The sequence below is a fragment of the Musca domestica genome, unplaced genomic scaffold (genome assembly GCF_030504385.1).
Source record: "Musca domestica strain aabys unplaced genomic scaffold, Musca_domestica.polishedcontigs.V.1.1 84, whole genome shotgun sequence".
NCBI lineage: Eukaryota > Metazoa > Arthropoda > Insecta > Diptera > Muscidae > Musca > Musca domestica.
The window spans coordinates 1,490,791-1,509,724 of NW_026712417.1; the positions used below are offsets into that span (position 1 = coordinate 1,490,791).

Sequence of the window (18,934 nt, forward strand, 5' to 3'; positions counted from 1 at the left end):
TTGGTATTTTTGCTTCCTTGCTTCCCAAAATACTTCAGACACGGATTGGTATCCGGAGATTTTGGTTGCCATTTTGCGCTGGAAATGAAACGAGGAACCTCATTTTGTAACCATTCTTGGGTGGCGCGTGCGAGTGCAATGGTGCTGAGTCCTGTTGGAATGTCCAAGATCTGCGGCCAAAATGTTTGCGTGCCCAAGGCTTTACTACACCCTCCAGAATAATCTCGCGATAATATTCGACATTTATTCTGATGCCACGGTTGATTAATACGAGCGGAGAACGAACATCGGCTGTTATGGCGGCCCACACCATCATAATGGCCTGCGCGTAAGTTCTGGTGGCCAACCGATGGTGCACAATTTTAGCTGACCATCTTTGTAAACACGATCATTTTGTTTGTTTACAAACTGCTGGACAACGAATGTTTTCTTATCGGAGAAAACAAAATTCGGCAGTTTACCACTTTCGTCCAAGGGAAGCAGCTCTTTAGCTCTTTTGAGTCTATTTCCTTTTTGTTGCGGTGTAAGTTCTTTCACTTTTTGGAATTTCAATGGCTTTACCCCGAGCTCATTATTTAATATATGCCGAATGATATATTGCGATATGTTCAGCTCACGAGCTATTTTTCGGCCACTGCGACGCCGGTTTCGATCAAGTCAAGTCTTTACTTTTAGAACCAATTCTGCTGATGTTGCTGTTTTCTTCTGTACATTTCCTTGACGTCGAGATACACTGCCAGTATCACGGTACGATACACAAAGTATTTAATCACATTTCCACTCAAATATAAAGAAATCACACATTCACGCTTGAATTCCATCACGAAAAACTATTTTTTTAAATTCTCACCAAAATGCTTTTGTACGGTTGTAAACAATATAATGAGCTGTCACTGGATTAATTTTAACAGCTGTCAGCAGTTTTTTTCATCTCATCCTGTATTTGAGAACTCCTTCTGGCCTCACCCACAATACTTTTATCTGTCATAAATTGTGAAACGAGTCGGCGATTCTTTACACTTTGCTATATCTGTTGTATTAAATATATTCTCCCAACCATAAACCTGAGATGAATTTTCAATTTATGATTTCCCATGAAAATTAATAGAAATGTACGATTTCTTGTAATTTTACGTATTTGAATATTTTTATTCGTATTAGATGCAGTCTGGTCCCTCACGCACATTTTAACATTTTTTAAAAATTAGCACATAGCTTTTAAAAATATTTTCTAGAAGACCTATAAATGTGGATTTTTTAAAAATATTTTTAAAAGACCTAGAAACGTAGATTTTTTAAAAATACTTTTCTAAAGGACCAAAACACCTATAAACGTGGATTTTTTAAAAATACTTTTCTAAAGGACCAAAACACCTATAAACGTGGATTTTTTAAAAATAATTTTCTAAAGGACCAAAACACCTATAAACGTGGATTTTTTAAAAATACTTTTCTAAAGGACCAAAACACCTATAAACGTGGATTTTTTAAAAATACTTTTCTAAAGGACCAAAACACCTATAAACGTGGATTTTTTAAAAATACTTTTCTAAAAGACCTATAAACGTGGATTTTTTTTAAATACTTTTCTAAAAGACCTATAAACGTGGATTTTTTTTAAATACTTTTCTAAGGGACCAAAACACCTATAAACGTGGATTTTTTAAAAATATTGTCTAAAAGACCTATAAACGTGGATTTTTTTAAAAATACTTTTCTAAAGGACCAAAACACCTATAAACGTGGATTTTTTAAAAATACTTTTCTAAAGGACCAAAACACCTATAAACGTGGATTTTTTAAATATACTTTTCTAAAGGACCAAAACACCTATAAACGTTGATTTTTTAAAAATACTTTTCCAAAGGACCAAAACACCTGTAAACGTGGATTTTTTAAAAATATTTTCTAAAAGACCTATAAACGTTGATTTTTTAAAAATACTTTTCCAAAGGACCAAAACACCTGTAAACGTGGATTTTTTAAAAATATTTTCTAAAAGACCTATAAACGTTGATTTTTTAAAAATACTTTTCCAAAGGACCAAAACACCTGTAAACGTGGATTTTTTAAAAATATTTTCTAAAAGACCTATAAACGTGGATTTTTTAAAAATATTTTCTAAAAGACCTATAAACGTGGATTTTTTAAAAATACTTTTCTAAAGGACCAAAACACCTATAAACGTGAATTTTTTAAAAATACCTTTCTAAAGGACCTAAACACCTATAAACGTGGATTTTTTTAAAATACTTTTTTAAGAGACCTATAAACGTGGATTTTTTAAAAATACTTTTCTAAAAGACCTATAAACGTGGATTTTTTAAAAATACTTTTCTAAAAGACCTATAAACGTGGATTTTTTAAAAATACTTTTCTAAAAGACCTATAAACGTGGATTTTTTTAAAATACTTTTCTAAAAGACCTATAAACGTGGATTTTTTTAAAATACTTTTCTAAAAGACCTATAAACGTGGATTTTTTAAAAATACTTTCTAAAAGACCTATAAACGTGGATTTTTTAAAAATACTTTTCTAAAAGAACTATAAACGTGGATTTTTTTAAAAATACTTTTCTAAGAGACCTATAAACGTGGATTTTTTAAAAATATTTTCTAGAGAAAGACCTATAAACGTGGATTTTTTTAATATTTTCTAAAGTAAGACCTATAAACGTGGATTTTTTTTAATATTTTCTAAAGAAAGACCTATAAACGTGGATTTTTTTTTAATATTTTCTAAAGGACAAAAATATCTATAAACGTGGATTTTTTTAAAAAATATTTTCTAAAAGACCTATAAACGAGGATTATTTAAAAATATTTTCTAAAAGACCTATAAACGAGGATTATTTAAAAATATTTTCTAAAAGACCTATAAACGTGGAAGTTGTTGCTGGTTATAGCCTCCATTTGATTTCAACAAACAGGCCAACAGGCGGATAAGCTTAGATAATTTTTAAAGCTGATATGTACTAAAAACTGGTTAAAACATTGCACAATGTACCTATCATCTCATAGTGAGGATAAAAACGTCCAACTAACTTCCCTTACAAAAAATTTGTCTCAATTACTCCCACAGGACTTTAATTTATGTTGTGATTTGTAACTCACACACCCGGTTGCGGATATTACAACATTTGTTAAAACAACTCACACATTCAATTTGTTGAAATTTCTCATTTCTTCTTCTTTTTCTCCTTTTTCTTTTCTATTTTTTGTTGCAGTGACCTTTTGAAGAAACTTTCCGTTAAGGCTGGACTAATTGGCTGTTTCCGTGGCCTCGTAGTCAATGGCGAGATTCTGGACATTTACAGTTATATGTCGGTACATTTGTCGGAAATTATCAAAGATTGCAAGCCATCCTGTGTGCCAAATCCCTGTAAAAACGGAGCGGAATGCAAAGAGCTCTGGAGCACATTCAAGTGTGTGTGCAACAACACTTGGGCACACATTGGAGAGTTCTGTGAGACCAGTAAGTAAAGTAAAGTGATAGCTGAAGCCTCAGCAGCGGCGGCGACAACTGTAATCATGGCTGGTGACAATCTCAAACTCACACTATGATTGCACTTTGCCGCACTTCGATTTGTGCAATTACTTATAATTATTTCTTAACACTTTATGTTCTTTCGTTTCCCAACAATCACACACACACACACACTCACTCACCCACACATTTCTTTGCTCTCAACCCCTCCGTCCCACCCACCAACCACTTAGATATTAATGAAAAGGCACTTACATTCATTAACCGCGAATCGTTCCTGATGCGCAACTACTTGAGTGCCACAGCCCAGCCGGGCGATGTGCAGGTCGGTTTCGTCGATGAGGAAAGGGAAATGCTTAAAGGTGTCTTAAACAAGGACATACTCATTAATTTACGCACTTACGATACCAATTCCATGGTTCTCTACGCCAACGATCATTATAATAATTTCGTCCACTTGTACATCACGGGCGGACGGGAGATTGTCTTCCTCTATAATTACGGCGATGAAATTGTTAATTTGACGATAGTCGATGATAGCGTGAGCACGCTGAAGAGCATCCAAGTGGCAATTGTGCGACAGCCGGAACACACCGAGATGCATGTGAATGGCAAGAGTGTAATTATCGAGAAGAGTACCCAGCTGCTGGATGAGTATTCAAATAAACCGTGGAAGAATCCTGAAATGGGTAAGTTTGCAAAAAAAAAATAAAATAAAAAAACCAAAATAAGAGAGAATTTGTGTGTGTATGTATACTTGTAATTATTATTGACATGATAATAATGACCTTGAACGATACGGTAATGATGATGATGAATGTTGTAGTGAAATGATTTTGATTTGAAATTTATTGAAATAATTTGGTTGATTTCAAAAAAAAAGTGTAAACAAACTATAAATATTATGGAATAGCTAGCTATCTAGGTATACAGACTGCTTGATTGATTGAATGTCAGTCATTCATATTGATGCATCATATTTGACATTTTATTCGAGAGTCAGTAGTGTGTGTATAGGCGAGATAAGAGAGAGAGTCACATAAATTGTAATGTTCCGTATATAATATTAATGAAAACTATTATGTTACATATAAAATACATACACATACAATCTAGCCGCGTTGAACTTTTGATATCCCCGAATATTATGGCATGAAAATAGTGGTAAATAGCGTGGGCTGTGAGATTGTAGAGAGGGGTGTAAAACTTTTTAAACACGAGGAGATGGAATGAAACTGATTTATTAATATCGTGGAAAAATCGCACGTCAGAAATAAAGAATATCATTTTTCTTGGAAAAAATTATACACAGGTTCTGAATTTTTTTAATACCCTACACCACATAGTGGCAAAGACATAGAAGTATAAAGATGGGACAAGCCAGAGTCAAAATATGGCAACCCTGTGAAAATACCTCTGTTGTTATGATATCGTAACAACATAGTTAGCAATGTTAAGAAATTTAAACAGCTTAGGAAATATGTAATTAATTGAGAAAGTCTATGGAATAGAATTTTGAAATCTTATTTTTGGACTTTTCAAACTTTTATTTGTCTTTTTTTTTTTTTCTATAAATGTGGTTTTTATATCAACATGGTCCTGTCATGAGCTGTTATTCTAGGTAGTATAGACACAAATCATCTACCTAGAATGCATTTTGTCTAGTCTTTACCAGTTTAGGTCTTTGATAGTGGTAAGGGTATTATGTCTTTGTGCATTTGTTTGTAACAAGGTGAAGGAAACGAGATAGACCCTTAGTTCCTTTTGGTGATCAGCATAGAATGACATTTTGAGTCGATTTATGCATGTGCGTCCATCCGTCTGTCTGTCCGTCCGCCTGTCCATGTATTTTTGTAAACAAAATGCAGGTCGCATTTATTATTCCATTGAGTTGAAATTTTCTAAATAACATTTGTTTGGCTAAAAGACGAACCCTATTTAAATTGGTGAAAATCGCTCCAAATTTAGATATAGCTCCCATATATATCTTCATCCGATTATAGGTTTCTTGTGCACCAAATGGCTAATATCAGTCCAAATGGTGTGAATTTTGGCACTTCAGACCGAATTCAGCCTACAAGCATGTGCTTTAGATTTGGTGGAAATCGGTTCTGATATAGCTATAGCTCCCACATATATGTTTCATCCGAGTTTGGTGTTTAAGTCCCTTACATTTGTTTTATGCACTCCACAAGACTAATATTTAGCAACAGATATCAGATACAGCCTAGCAATTCATAGATCAAATTTTTATCAAATTCGGTTCAGATTTGGATATGGCTCCCATATATATCTTCATCCGATTTTAGGTTTCTTGTTCACCAAATGGCTAATATGAGTCCAAATGGTGTGAATTTTGGCACTTCAGACCGAATTTAGTATAGAAATAAGTACTTTAAATTTGGTGGAAATCGGTTCTGATATAGCTATAGCTCCCATATATATGTTTCAATCGATTTTGGTGTTTAAGTCCCTCACATTTGTAATGTACACCCTATAAAAATGACATTTAGTACCAGATATTAGATTCTGCCTAGCAATACATGATTCAAATTTTATCAAGATCGGTCCAAATTTAGATATAGCTTCCATATATATCTTCATCCGATTTTAGTTTTCTTGTGCGCCAAATGGCTAATTTCAGCCCAGAGTGAGTGAAAAGTTGCACTTACGAGCAAATTCATTCTAGAAGTTAACATTTAAAACTTGATGAAAATCGGTTCAGATATAGCTCTAGCTCCATACATATGTTTCATCCAATTTGGTGTTAAAATCTGCAACTTTCGGAATACTATGATCATATTTTGTACCACATATCTCATAGAGCTCAGAAATTTCCAATATAAACCTTTCTTTTACGAGAGCCCTACAAAATATGCATAGTGGTGTATGGTTTCATATAGTCTGCCTCGTCCGACTTTTGAGTTTTCCTTACTAGTTTTTTTTTTTCTTAAATCAAAGCTCATTCTCATACTTTCAAATTTTTTTCACAAAAAAAAAAATCATTTCATTCTGAAATTGAACACTTCTTAGATAGAATCGATACTCAGGATCTGAACTTGAAGAGGTCTTCCATTCACACAAAAAATGTACAAATCGTCCAGTCATAGAGGAGCTCCTATTGGTTTTCAAGAACTGTGAAAGAGGAAATGTTACAAGTCTTCTGGCCATAGAAGAGCTATAGGTCTTCTGGCCATAGACGATCAGTTGCAGGTTTTCTTACCACAAACAAGCTGCCAGAGGCCTTTTGGCCGTAGAAGACCTGTCTCAGGTCTTCTGACCATAAATGAGTTGACAGGTCTTCTGGGCATGGACGAGCTGTTACAGGTCTACTGGCCATAGATGAGCTGTTACAGGTATTCTGGCCACAGATGAGCTATTACAGGTCTTCTGGCCACATATGAGGTGTCACAGATCTTCGGGCCATAGACGAGCTGTGACAGGTTTTCTGGGCATGGACGAGCTATGATAGGTCTTCTGGCCATAGAAGAGTTACAGGTCTACTGGCCACAGATGAGCTATTACAGGTCTTCTGGCCACATATGAAATGTTACAGATCTTCGGGCCATAAACGAGCTGTTAAAGGTCTTCCAAAACTGTTACAGATCTTCCGGTCATAAGAGCTTTTACAGGTCATAGAGGAGCTGTTAAAGGACTTCTGGCCACAGTTGAGCTTTTACAGATCGTCTGGCCATAGGAGAGCTGTTACAGGTCTTCTGGCCATAATCGAGTGGTTACTGGTTTTCTGACCATAAAGGTCCAAGGAGTTTCTCATTTTAAATTTCAGAATTCTAGCTCTTTCTAGTCGCTCAATAAAAATGGTACCACATTTTTTACGTTTTAGTACTTGTCGTGCAAATTTCCAAAGACCCAGCCTCTGCCCTTACCCAAAATTTCAAGAATATTATAGTTAGAACTGAAATTTAATATTTAGATTACTGATGGTATCTGTGTTTGAGATTTGACGGTGGTTTGAAAATGTTTCCTATATTTGTACGAAAAGTACTAAATTTAGTATTTGGTGAAGAGAATGAGCTGGATTCCACAAAATGTTACAAAATTTGTGCGGTATGATTGATACATGGCAGGGAATTCGGAAATACATACTAAAAAGTCCAAAAAGTTCTAAATAGTATTAGCTTTGGTATTAAGGAAGGAGTTACGTATTTTTGTCTACATAATAATATCCGATAGAAACTTAAAATTCTCTAGTCCATCTAAATCAGCTTATTTATTGCAACCTTTCGCGTAAATTTCCCTCATTGTTGATTGGTTCGTAGATAGCAAAAGTGCTCCTTTTTCAAATTTTATATGCTTCTAATTCCTACGCCGCTCTGCTATTAAATGCTGGTTTTAAAATTTAATCAAACTACTCTGATATTGAAAATCTATGTTGATATTGAAATTCTTTTAAATCAAAACGCAATTTAAATGTTTACTTTCTAAGTACTTAAATTATCACCAAAAGGGACCATCTTAAAAATGTTAAAATCTCATGGTAAATAAAAAACAAGTAAAGATTATGTGTCCATCAATATTCCTATAAATTCTGCAGGTTTCTCAAATTTTGGCAATTAGACAAATTTCCCACATGTTATCAACGTATCAAGTATTATTTTTGAGATAATGGCTGCTTTTTGTAGGAAAAGCCTAAACTGCCAGCATTATGTTGTAAAAAAAACTGTGGAAACGAAGATAAATTTCCAATTGAATTATTGAAAATTTACTAATTGTGGCAACAACAGCCACCATACCTCCTTTGATTCGTACAACATGAGCAATAAATTCCTTGACCATGTACACATTATGTTCTCGCTCTCTCTCTCTTCCACACACACACACTCTTTCTCCTACAAAACACATCTTTCAATATCAAACCGAATTGCCTCACAACTTACGACCGCAACTTATATAATGTGTAATGCTGGCAATTTTAATTAAGCCAACAACAAATCATACTTGCAATTATCCTTACATACGTTCAAGTCCGTTTAGACATATGTTCGTTAGCATGTGTATCGGTATGGGTGTGTGTGTTCACATACATATGTGTATTAATTTACAACCATAGTCATTTAGGTATACCACACCCAATACTACAGCTAAGGCTACACAGCTAACAATCATTGACAGGTAAATGACCACAATTATAATGTATGACTTTAGTTGTGTTGTTGCAATCGGACGCTAAAGCCAGTGCGAGCGAGGTGGTGTATTGATGTGGGTCAAGAAAAATTCTATGGGTGGCAGGGTAGGTCATATGGAAATTTGTGCATAAAAAATGTTTTAAATTTTTGGAAAATTATTTGGCGACATATCTCTTGTTTATTTAAGTTTTATAGGATCATGTTTCGGACGATAAAAAACACATTAAAAGAAACCATCTTTCCCTAAAAGATTTTCAATTCTAGAGGCTGAAGAGAGTATACATAATTTTATACGTTAAAAATGTACCACCTCAGTTTTAGAAGCTAGGTTTCTTTGGGAGAAACCCTATCCATCTGCGTCCAGACGAAACAGCTTAAACTATAATCTTGAAATTTTGGGTAAGGGTCATCCTTAGGATTGAAGCTGTGTTTTTAGAAATTCGTACGAAAAGTACTAAGAGGTAACAAATGGGGTACCAATTGTATTGAGCGATTGTATAGAGCCCTGTAACAGCTCTTATATGGCCAGAAGACATGTAACACCTCATCTATGACCAGAAGTTCTGTAATAACTCTTCTTTGAGCGGAAGATCTGTAACAGCTCATTCATGGCCAGAAGACCTGTCACAGATAGTCAGAAGACCTTGCTCGTATATGACCAGCAAACCCGTAAAAGCACGCCAGAAGACCAGTCACAGCTCGTCTTTGACCAGAAGACCTCTAACAACTCGTATATGGCCAGAAGAACTGTCACAGCTCGTCTTTGACCAGAAGACCTTTAACAACTCGTCTATAGCCAGAAGACCTTTGCAGCTTGTGTATTACCAGAAGACCTGTAACAGCTCGTCTGTGATCAGAGGACCTGTAACAGCTCGTCTATGATCAGAAGACCTATAACAGTTTGTCATTGGTCAAACGACCTATAACTGCTTCTCTGTAACAAGAAGACCTGTAACAGCTCCTCTGTGACCAGAAGACCTGTAACAGCTTCTCTGTGACCAGAAGACCTGTAACAGCTTCTCTGTGACCAGAAGACCTGTAACAGCTTCTCTGTGGCCAAAAGACCTGCAACATTCCTTTGTGGCCAGAAGACCTCTAACAGCTCATCTGTGGCAGAAGACCTGTAACAGCTCCGCTGTGGCCAGAAGACCTGTCACAGCTCATCTACGGCCAGAAAACCTGTAACTCTTCAATGGTCAGAAGACCTGTAACAGTTCCTCTATGATCGGAAAATCTCTAATAGCTCGTCTATGGCCACAACAACTTTAACAGTTCATGAAGATAAAAGCTCCTCTATGGCTGGACGATTTGTAAAACTTTTGGCATGGGTGAAAGACTTTTTAAAGTTCAGAGCCTGAGTATCGATTCTATCTAAAAAGTCCTGAATTCCCTGGAATTTTTTTTTTTTTTTTGTGAAAAAATCTTTAATTCAAGAAAAAAATCAGAACCAGTGCATTAATTTTTTCAAGAAAAAATATATTCTTTGTTTTTGATGTGCGATTTTTCCGCGATTTTAATATATCAGAGTCCCCATATAGTTTTTCCAGCTTCATTGCATCTCCCCAAGTATAAAAAACTATACACCCCTCTCTATAATCTCGCAGCCCATGCTATTAACCACAATACGTTGGTTGCATATGTTACCAAACTAAACCAATATCCGGAACGTGTATAAAACTTAGAAGCATTGTACAAAATTGTTAGTCCGAGAAGGACACCATCATCAGCAAACACCATTACAATCACGTTCTGACCACATCAGCATAATGTTTGGCGGAAATAAGCATTGATACCCTCCAGTCATAATTTATACTTGAATGAATGCAGCCAGGCAGGCAGGCAGAGTGGTCCTGTCGTCGCCATTTAAAAAGGATGCCGAACGCACATTCACATCCTCTAAATATGGCGATAATTTCAATATGCCTCCTTTTGTCACATTCCATTCCAATTCATTCACTTTGCCTCGTTACGTAACGTTACGTTACGATGCGATGCCATTCGATAGGATTCGATTCGTTTCGTTTCGATTCGATTCATTTCACTTCACATTCAAACGTGGATATTGTTTCAATGATTCGGCATAAATTGAATGGCGTTTGTTAATTTTGTCGTTTTGTTGTTGCATTTTTCGTTTATTTTCCGTTTTTTTTTTCTCTCCGCCATACTAACTTTATTTTGCATTTACTTACAGAGGTCCTGTCACCACACCGTCCCCCCGCGCCACCCACCGAATATTTCCAGCTGAACATTGGCGGCTATGATCCGTTGAATTTGTTGCGCACCAATTTGGATGCACCCACATTGCAGGGTTACATCGGCTGTGTACGTGGTTTGAAAATTGGTGCCTATCTGGTCGATTTGGCGGATATCAATGAGAGGAACATTGCTCCAAGTAAGTAAATGGCATTCTAAAAGGAGGGAAATTGAATTCATTATAGCTGTGTTGTTAAGGAAGAAGGAATATTTATGGGCTTGGAAATACTCAACAAGGAATATGTAATTTTGTTTTAACGAGGATCAACCGAAGCAGTTGTGGAAAAAAAGTGACTGAATTCATAAAATAGGAAAATTTTTAAAAAATTTCAATGGTATTCTGGTATTCTACGAGAAGACCTTCTGGTCTTCTATGACCAGAAGACCTTCTGTTCTTCTATGACCAGAAGACCTTCTGGTCTTCTATGACCAGAAGACCTTCTGGTCTTCTATGACCAGAAGACCTTCTGGTCTTCTATGACCAGAAGACCTTCTGGTCTTCTATGACCAGAAGACCTTCTGGTCTTCTATGACCAGAAGACCTTCTGGTCTTCTATGAGAAGACCTTCTGGTCTTCTATGAGAAGACCTTCTGGTCTTCTATGAGAAAACCTTCTGGTCTACCATGTGAAGACCTTCTGGTCTACTACGAGAAGAACTTCTGGTCTTCTATGAGAAGACCTTCTGGTCTTCTATGAGAAGACCTTCTGGTCTACTATGAGAATACCTTTTGGTTTACTATGAGAAGACCCTTTGATCTCCATGAGAAGATCTTCTGGTCATATATGAGAAGACCTTCTGGTCATCTACGAAAAGTACTTCTGATCATCTATGAGAAGATTTTCTATGAGAAGATCTTCTAGTCTTCTATGAGAAGACCTTCTGGTTTTCTATGAGAAGACCTTTTGGTCTTCTATGAAAGTACTTCTGATCATATATGAGAAGATCTTCTATGAGAAGATCTTCTACTCTTCTATGAGAAGATCTTCTGGTCTGCTATGAGAAGATCTTCAGGTAAGAAGAATTGTCACAGCTCTTGTAGGGCCCGAAGGTCTGTAACAGCTTGCCTATGGCCAGAAGAACTTTGACAGTTATTGTATTGCCCGAAGACATGGAGCAGCTCCTCAGAGGCTAGATGACCGGTGACAGCTTTTTTGAGGCTAAAGGCCTGTAACAGCTCTTCTGAGTCTGGAAGACCTGTAACAGCTTTTCTGATGGTAAAATACCTGTAACAGCTTTTCTGAGACTAGAAGACCTGAAATAAACCTTCTGAGGCTAGAAGGCCTGTAACAGCTCTTCTGTGGCTAGAACACCTGCGACAAATCTTCTGAGACTCTTTTATACGATCTATGCCAACTCTTCTATGGCCAGTAGACCTGTAAAAGCTCCTCTGAGCCTTACATACCTGTTACAACTTTTCTTAGTCTAGAAAACCTGTAACAACTCTTCTTAGTCTAGAAGACCTGTAATAGCTCTTCTTAGTCCAGAAAATATTTAACAGCTCTTCTGTGTCTGGAAGACCTGTAAAAGCTCTTCTGTGTGTGGAAGACCTGTAAAAGCTCTTCTGTGTCTAGAAGACCTGTAAAAGCTCTTCTGAGTCTAAAAGACCTGTAACAGCTCTTCTGAGGCTAGAATATCTGTAACAGTTCCTCTGAGGCTCTTTTATGTCCAGGAGACCTCTCTATAACCCGAAGTCCTGTAACAGCTCTTCTGTACCAAAGATACATGAGACAGCTCTTTTATGTCCTGGAGACCTTCTCTATAGCCCGGAGTCCTGTTAAAAACCCGGCTCTTCCATCTCCGTGTGACACATAAAACATCACAATATCTAATTATTTCTCTCAATATGCCAATCTAATTAATACAGTATTATGACTGTCCATTCCATTAGTTGTGAAGTCTTAAAATCGTATCTCCATATTACAACATTTTCAATAATTAAAATTTTGACATTTGCCACAAGTTAATTGATATTGAATTTTCGGAAAATTTCTCCTCCTCCTGCATTACGTCTGTCCATAAGTATATTATTTTGCTCATTTCAAGTTTATAACTCCATTATGCCTTAACATATTTCTTGGAGAACTTTAACATACCTCTGTCTGAGTCTATTCGTGCATATGTGTGTGTGTGCGAGGACATGAATAAATTTATTGAGTTTCTTTGTAATTTCCTTTATGACTGGCCACTGCCATTTCTCATAACTTGTGGCCAGTTAGGAAATTCAAAACCCCCAACCACAAATATACCATCGACTTGTGTACACATGTCCAAATTATCTGTCCTTCTAAATATAAGTACATACATACATATATCTAAAGTAAGTCTGTGTGTGGCTATGTGTGTGCGAATGCATGTGTGTGCGTATGTGGGTTGTTGTTGTGGCTGTCTACGACCAGTTTGTGGTCAACAAAAGCAATCAGAAGAGTAACACAAACTAATGTTAATCGGATAATGGGTTATTTGGTGTTTTGGATTTGCCAACTTAAAGTGTAACAACCTGTAGTTGTTGTTGTTGTTGCTATGGTTGTTGCTTTAAGTACAGAATCTTCAGTGAATTCCCCATTCAAGTTCACAAGTAATTTTGTGGTAAATTGAAATTTTCTCTTTGAAAAGGAAATCATAAATATGTGACAACAACGACAACAATATTGAAAGTATTTGCAAGCAATGGATTTTCAGGATATGTGAGATACTCTGGCAAGGGTAATTGCTTAATCAGGAGAAAATTATTATCATTGTAAATTGGTGAAATTGAATATTAAAGTGAGCTTTGAGGATAGGGAAATGTTGGTTCTCAGGGGATATTTGTGGAAAAAATTCTATAGTGAAACCATCCTCAAAAAATTTTCCTCTGTTTACTAATTTGTCCCTGCCCTCAGAGGTATTTGTAAAATTGATTTTTTTTTCAAATGGTTACTTGTGAAATTTACTCTACAATTCTCATGGGAAATATCTCATATACATTTTGTATGCCATCATTGCACGAAAGCATGCTTTAAACCACAAAACTGTTTATGAAACTAAAGTAATAACCAAATTAAAAATACCAAGAATTTAACCAAATCTTACATGAAATGCATTAAAACTTGGTACTGACATACATATGTACTCGTGTGTCAGGAGCACATCGAGAAAAAGTTAAATGTGTGGCAAAGGGAACCTGAGAGGACTCTTCAACTATAACCAAGTAGTTTTCTGCGAAGGCATATATATACAAGAAATTAAAGTCACATCCACACCTAGATCAGTGTCTAGTAAGAAAATCAATTAATGGACTCGTGCTTGACATTGCTAATTGTCAATTGGAAATGTGGTATAAATAATGAAATATTATTTAAGCTTAAAATACCCACTTATCTCAAGAATTTTTACATATTCAATGCTTCCTTCTGATCTGATATTACCTAATTGACGCTGAAATAAATATATCGTTAAGAATTGTCGTTCTCTTGTCATATTAAAACAAGTAAAAAAACATTAAGTTCGGCCGGGCCAAACTTTTAATACCCTCCACCTTAGGGTAAAAGAAACATTAGAAGAAATGTGGCAATAACCATTAAAATGCCGATTATGGGGAGGTACCGTTATATGGGGGCTATACCAAAACGTGGACCTATAATTACAATTTTTCGCCACCGGAGCTGGAACCCATTATGACCCACAAATACCAATTTTTAGACAAATCAGTGAAAAAATGTGGCAAAAACCATCAAAATACCGAATATCGGGAGGTACCGTTATATGGGGACTATACCAGAACGTGGACCGATATATCTCATTTTCAATACCAACCATCCTAGACACAATGCAAATAGCTCTGCTAAATTTTGGAGCTCTACGTCAAATAATGTGGGCTATATCGTGATTTCAACAGACAGACAGACAGACAGACAGACAGACGGACATCGTTAAATCGACTTAGAATTTTATGCTGATTATGAATATATATACTTTATGGGGTCTAAAACGAATATTTAGGGATGTTACAAACGGAATGACAAAGTTAATATACCCTCCTTTCCAAGGTGGAGGGTATAAAAAAGTACTTGCCTGAGAAAAGGTATATATAACCAAGTTGTCAGCCTTTCTTAAATTTTATTGAATTTAAGCAAAAAATGATGGAAATAGCAGCAAGTTTTAGAATGAGTTTAGATTTGTTCGAATTGGCTACCATTGGCACGAATTATGGCCTTCAAACGGCCAGCGTCACACGCTGCCCGAATGTTGCTCTGCGGTATTTTGGCCCATTCCCGGCGAAGCGCTTGTTTGAGGTGATCGACACTTTGGTATTTTTTAATGCCAACCTTGCTTTCCAAAATACTCCAAACACAATAGTTGAACGGATTGGTATCCGGCCACCATTCTTGGGTGGCGCGCTGAGTGCGGTGGTGCTGAGTCCTGTTGGAATGTCCAAGGTCTGCGGCCAAAAGTATTTGCGGGTCCAGGGCTTTAATACACTCTCCAGAATATCTTCGCAGTAATATTCGAAATTTATTCTAATGCCATTAATACGATCGGAGAGCGACCATCGGCTGTTATGGCGACCCACACCATCACCATGGCTTGAGGCTTGAGTTCTGATGGCCAACCAAAGGTGCACATTTTCAGCTGACATCTTTGACAAGTAAACACGATAATTTTGTTTTTTTACAAACTGCTGGAAAAGGAGTGTTTTCTCATCGGAGAAAACCAAATTCGGCAGTTCACCACTTTCGGCCAAGCGAAACAACTCTTTAACTCTTTTGAGTCTATTTTCTTTCTGTTGCGGCGTAAGTTCTTGCACTTTTTGCGATTTCAATAGCTTTACCCCGAGCTCATTTTTCAATATTTGAAGAATGGAATGTTGCGATATGTTCAGCTCACGAACCATTTTTCGGCCACTGCGACGCGGGTTTCTATCGAGTCGTTTCTTTACTCTTCGAACCATTTCTGCTGAAGTTGCTATTTTCTTCCGTCCACTTCCTTGACGTCGGGCTACGCTACCAGTATCACGGTAACGAGCGATGGTACGAGACACAAAAGATTTATTGACATTGAAATGCTGGAGTACTCTAACGACAGCCATTTGTGGTTTTCCAGCCAAATATAAAGAAATCACATTATCGCGCTTGAATTCTATCACGAATAACTTTTTTGATTTCACGCCTATGATCTCTCAAGACACTAAATCATCCTGACATATGAATATAAAATCTATGAAAAGTATTTCAAATATGAAATATACGAAACATTAAATTCCGGCATGCGAGTGGAATTTGAAGCAACTACTTTCCATTACATTGGGTCGTATGATATATGCAAATTAAATTTACTGCATTACGTATACGCCGCATACATTGTCTCTGATGAAATGCTTACCATGATATAAAGCAACCAATTTGAAATATAAAATAAATAGGTTTCTATTCATTTTTTTCTGCCGGGTCTTCTATATTAGCAGATCTTCTGCCTTTCGGGTCTTCTCTATTAGCATATCTTCTGTATTCCTTCAAGACTCGTTTTGGTATTCTAATAAAAGACTTTATAGTCTTCTATGAGACGACCAACTGGACTTCTTTGAGAAGACCTATGTGAGAAGAGATTTGGTTGTCTATGAGGAGACGTTTTGGTCTTTTCTGAGAAGAAATTTTGGGTCTTCTACGAGAAAAGCTTTTGGCTTTATGTGAAAAGACTACTTGATCCTTTATGAGAAAACCTATTGGCCTTCTATGAAAAAACTTTTTGGCCTTCTGCGGGAAGAGCAATTTAACATTCTGTAAGAAAACTTCTTTGTCTTCTGTAAAAATACCTTTTGGGCTTAACCTTTTGTACAAAGACTTCTGAACTTCTCTGTGAAGTGCTTTCGAAAAGAACTTTTTAGACTTCCGCAAGAAGAACTTTTGGCCTCCTTTGAAAAGACCCTTAAGCCTTCTGTGGGAAGACTTTTTGGCTTTATTTGAGAAAAACTTTGGGCCTTCTATAAGATGAATTTTGGAATTCTGTGGGAAGAATTTTTGAGCTTTTCTGAGATGAACTTTTGGTTTTTGTGCGAAATGGCCTTCAAGCATTATGTGGGAAGAATATTTATCGTTCTGGTGTTCTAAGTAAAGACCTTCGGGGCTTTTAAGGAAGATCTTCAGGTCTACCATGGGAATACCATCTGGCCTTTCATGGGAAAACTTCATTATCGGCCATGAGAAGACTCTTTCTTCTTCTATGAGAAGACTCTTTCTTCTTCTATGAGAAGACGCTTTCCTCTTCTATGAGAAGACTCTTTCCTCTTCTATGAGAAGACTCTTTCCTCTTCTATGAGAAGACTCTTTCCTCTTCTATGAGAAGACTCTTTCCTCTTCTATGAGAAGACTCTTTCCTCCTCTATACGAAGACCTTCTCATCCTCTATACGAAGACCTTCTCCTCCTCTATACGAAGACCTTCTCGTCCTCTATACGAAGACCTTCTCCTCCTCTATACGAAGACCTTCTCCTCCTCCATACGAAGACGTTCCCCTCCTCTATACGAAGACGTTCTCCTCCTCTATACGAAGACGTTCTCCTCTGTTATACGGAGACCTTCTCCTCCTCTATACGAAGACCTTCTCCTCTGTTATACGGAGACCTTCTCCTCTGTTATACGGAGACCTTCTCGTCTTCAATACGAAGACCTTCTCGTCTTCTATATGAAGACCTTCTCCTCCTCTATACGAAGAACTTCTTCTCTTCTTTACGAAGACCTTCTCCTCTGCTATACGGAGACCTTCTCGTCTTCTATACGAAGACCTTCTCGTCTTCTATACGAAGACCTTCTCGTCTTCTATACGAAGACCTTCTCGTCTTTTATACGGAGACCTTCTCGTCTTCTATACGAAGACCTTCTCCTCCTCTATACGAAGACCTTCTCGTCTTCTATACGAAGACCTTCTCGTCTTCTATACGAAGACCTTCTCGTCTTCTATAGGGAGACCTTCTCCTCTTCTTTACGAAGACCTTCTCCTCTTCTTTACGAATACCTTCTCCTCTTCTATACGAAGACCTTCTTCTATTCTATACGAAGACCTTCTCCTCTTCTATACGAAGACCTTCTAGTTTTCTATGAGAAGTTCTTCTCGCCTTCTATACGAAGACCTTCTCGTCTTCTATAGGGAGACCTTCTCCTCTTCTTTACGAAGACCTTCTCCTCTTCTTTACGAATACCTTCTCCTCTTCTATACGAAGACCTTCTTCTATTCTATACGAAGACCTTCTCCTCTTCTATACGAAGACCTTCTAGTTTTCTATGAGAAGTTCTTCTCGCCTTCTATACGAAGACCTTCGCGTATAAATTTCTTCTTCTCTGAAAAAAATTATAAATAAGACATCTACAGAAGAATGGGTTTCTTCTCACAGACATTCAGGTCTTCCTAGAGGAGACCTACCTACCGTCTATGAGACGGCCAACTGATCTTCTTTTCTGGTCTTTTCTGAGGAGAACAACTTAAATTCCATGATTAGACTAGCTACTCTTCTTTGAACAGACATTCTATATCAATTTGATAAGACCTACTGGTCAGCAAAAAAATATCCTCGTCATCTATGAGAAGACCCTCTGGTCTTCAATAAGAACACCTGGTCATATAAGAAAAAAAACTTCTTGTCTGCTAAAAGAGGATCTGGCATTTCTAGCAACATTTCCTAAAAATTCTACTACAAATTACAAAACAACATATTTATTTTTGTAACGTTTGCTCCCCATCAAATAAAAGAACATTAAATGCCGTACTTTTAATACCCTCCATTATTAGGTAAAGAAAACATTTTTATTGAAAAGTCTCCGGATTCAATCGTGTCCCACATTAAACTACAAATACCAGTAGGGCAGTTAAGAAAATGCTGTTAATTTTTTTCAAAAAAAACATAAAGTGGGTGAGGCCGATATATGGGTGCTATACCGAAACGGGAACCTGTATGGATAATTTTATGCTACAAGAAAATTTGAAACAATTTCGTGGGAAAATGTTACTAGGATTATAAAAATATCGAGTATCGATGGGTACCGTTATATATACGTGGACCTATACATACAATATTC

The 18,934-nt window shown here is 36.7% G+C and overlaps 1 protein-coding gene across 8 annotated transcripts in view; it reads left to right on the plus strand.

Moving 5' to 3' along the window:
• LOC101887310 (axotactin) overlaps window positions 1–18,934 on the plus strand; it is a 238,775-nt gene that overhangs the window by 182,037 nt on the left and 37,804 nt on the right. For all 8 annotated transcript variants that reach the window (XM_059131289.1, XM_020039625.2, XM_059131292.1 and 5 more), the window contains 3 exons: window positions 3,228–3,475; window positions 3,721–4,176; window positions 10,826–11,026. In XM_059131289.1, the coding sequence (XP_058987272.1) occupies window positions 3,228–3,475; window positions 3,721–4,176; window positions 10,826–11,026 (905 nt within the window). The remainder of the gene's footprint in view (window positions 1–3,227; window positions 3,476–3,720; window positions 4,177–10,825; window positions 11,027–18,934) is intronic.